The 2,390-nt window shown below is 42.6% G+C and overlaps 1 protein-coding gene across 1 annotated transcript; it reads left to right on the top strand.

Moving 5' to 3' along the window:
• Nucleotides 1-408: 408 nt before the first annotated feature.
• LOC121813826 (putative nuclease HARBI1) lies at nt 409-2,131 on the top strand. The gene is made up of 4 exons (XM_042217743.1): nt 409-1,063; nt 1,141-1,259; nt 1,346-1,457; nt 1,538-2,131. The coding sequence occupies exons 1-4, from the start codon at nt 637-639 to the stop codon at nt 1,918-1,920; spliced, it is 1,041 nt and encodes a 346-aa protein (XP_042073677.1). The 5' UTR covers nt 409-636; the 3' UTR covers nt 1,921-2,131.
• The last annotated feature ends 259 nt before the right edge of the window (nt 2,132-2,390 follow it).

The following is a 2,390-nucleotide window of genomic DNA, read 5'->3' on the forward strand; positions in this document are numbered from 1 at the left end:
CGCACATTTACAACAATCAATTAATGATTAGATGGTAAATGGACTGATTCTTATATAGTACTTTTCTGCTCTCGAACCGCTGTATACAACATGCCACATTCACCCAGTCACACCCATTCTCACGAGCACTGTCTCTAAAATGACTGCTTTCTAACAACATTCACACTCCGATGGATACATCAGAGAGCAACTTGGGATTAGTACCTTGCCCGAGGATACTTGACATGCAGACTGGAGCCAGGGATCGAACCACTAACCTTCCGATCAGTAGGTGATCTGCTCTACCTCCTGAGCTACAGCCACCCCAATTAGCTTAAGTCACAAACATGCATGCCTTGTCATTTCACAGTTAAAGCAATTTTTAATATCCATTTACTTACACTTACCAATTCTACATGTTTCATTACCTGGGCCCTGTTTCAGGAAGCCGGTTTAGTGGAAAAACTGAGTAAGTATACCCTGAGTTAACGAAAACTCTGGGTTTTCGGTTTCACAAAGCGAGTTCAGATGAAGCCTCAGTGAGTCACCATGACGACACACTCCGTGAAGCTAACCTGCCCCCTAGCAGGTTTACTACAACTAACCCTGACTGTCTCCGCCCCTTTGTCGGAAACCTGACAGTAGGAAGTGTCGGACATGGCGTGCCCCTGCCTTGAAGAGCCAGTAGATCGTGAAGCCCGAATTCTCTGCAGAGCTCTCCGCCGGGAGAGAGTGATCAGAGCGCGTTTGGACATTTTATCATTTCCTGATGATTTTCTGTGCGAACGTTACCGTTTCTCAGCACAATCTATAAGTTATTTGGATAACATCCTCAGGCCATATATTACGCATGTGACACATCGCGGACATGCTCTCAGTTCATTACATATTATTTGTATTGCACTTCGGTTTTTTGCAAACGGGAGCTTTCTGTATAATATTGGTGACGCTGAGCACGTTTCCAAGGCTACCGTCTGTCGGGCAGTCAGGAATGTTACAGTTGCACTGAAACGTCTCCTGTACTCGTTTGTGGTGTTCCCCGGTCATAGACCCACAAGATTTATCAAAGAGGGATGTCCACAAAATTGCAGGTATCAGGATGACCAAAACTTAATTTATGATGTGGTGATACTTGAACTACTACTTAAATTTTACATTTATTTTCAGGGTTCCCAGGCGTGATTGGCTGTACAGATGGCACTCACATTCCAATCATTGCTCCTTCAGTAAATGAAGGAGACTATGTGAACAGGAAGTCTTTCCACAGCATTAATGTACAGGTACATAGTTCCCTGTAGCATTTCAAACTAACAGAATTATTTCATTATAGTAATGGATGCTAATTTGTGTTCTCTGCACTGTGAAGATCATATATGATGCTGCCAACATTATCACAAATGTGGAAGCCAAGTGGCCAGGCTCTGTCCATGACTCACAAATATTCCGTGAATGTACACTGAGCACAAAATTTGGACATGGTGAGTTGAGAATACTTTAAAATATATAAAGACCAATTGCTTCAGGGACATTTGAACTGAAGTGTATCCTTCTGTCTTAGGAGAGTTCACTGGCTACTTGCTTGGTGATAGGGGGTATCCATGTTTACCCTATTTGCTTACCCCTTACCCTGACCCTGAACCGGGCCCACAGCAGCGATATAATCTGGCTAATTGCAGGACAAGAGCCAGAATTGAAATGACTATCGGAATGCTTAAGGCCCGGTTCCAGTGCCTGCAAAGACTCAGGGTCACCCCAGAAAGGGCATGTGACATTATTGTGGCATGTGTGATTCTTCACAACATTGCCACAATTAGAGGAGAACACTGTCCTTCTGAACCAAACATCAGCAGTGATCCAAACCATGAACATCCTGACCCTCCCACGGACATACAAGATGGAAGCGCAGTCAGAGACACCATATGTCACAATCATTTCTTTTGACCCATCACCTCAACATGTTGAAAGAAGAATAAACAGATTTTTGTTCAACTGGCTTTATTGGTCGCCTGTGTTTCCTGTACACAAAGTATTAAAAGATGTAAACCTCATAAAGTGTCTCTGTTGCTTCCTCCTCTGTAACAGCTGTCAATGTTTCTTCATTATTTTCCTGTAGTAAAGAAATAAACAACATTGCTGTTCTACTGTAAACTCATATAATCTGTGGAGTATTACTCACAACTGCATGTTGGTCTGGCTCAACAGGAGGCTGCACCAGATGCAGTACACCACCACCATCAACTGATAGAATATGAGGTTTATACAGGTCACTTATAACTTACAAGGGACCAAATGGCAATTAACAAACATACCAATCACCTTACACTTCATTGTCATATTGCTTCTCAAAGACAACCAAGACTGAGGGAAGGCAAAATCAGTAGGAAAATAACTTCACTACAAAATAATCCATT

The sequence above is a fragment of the Haplochromis burtoni genome, unplaced genomic scaffold (assembly GCF_018398535.1).
Source record: "Haplochromis burtoni strain Fernald_Lab_line unplaced genomic scaffold, NCSU_Asbu1 Contig_2813, whole genome shotgun sequence".
Lineage (NCBI taxonomy): Eukaryota > Metazoa > Chordata > Actinopteri > Cichliformes > Cichlidae > Haplochromis > Haplochromis burtoni.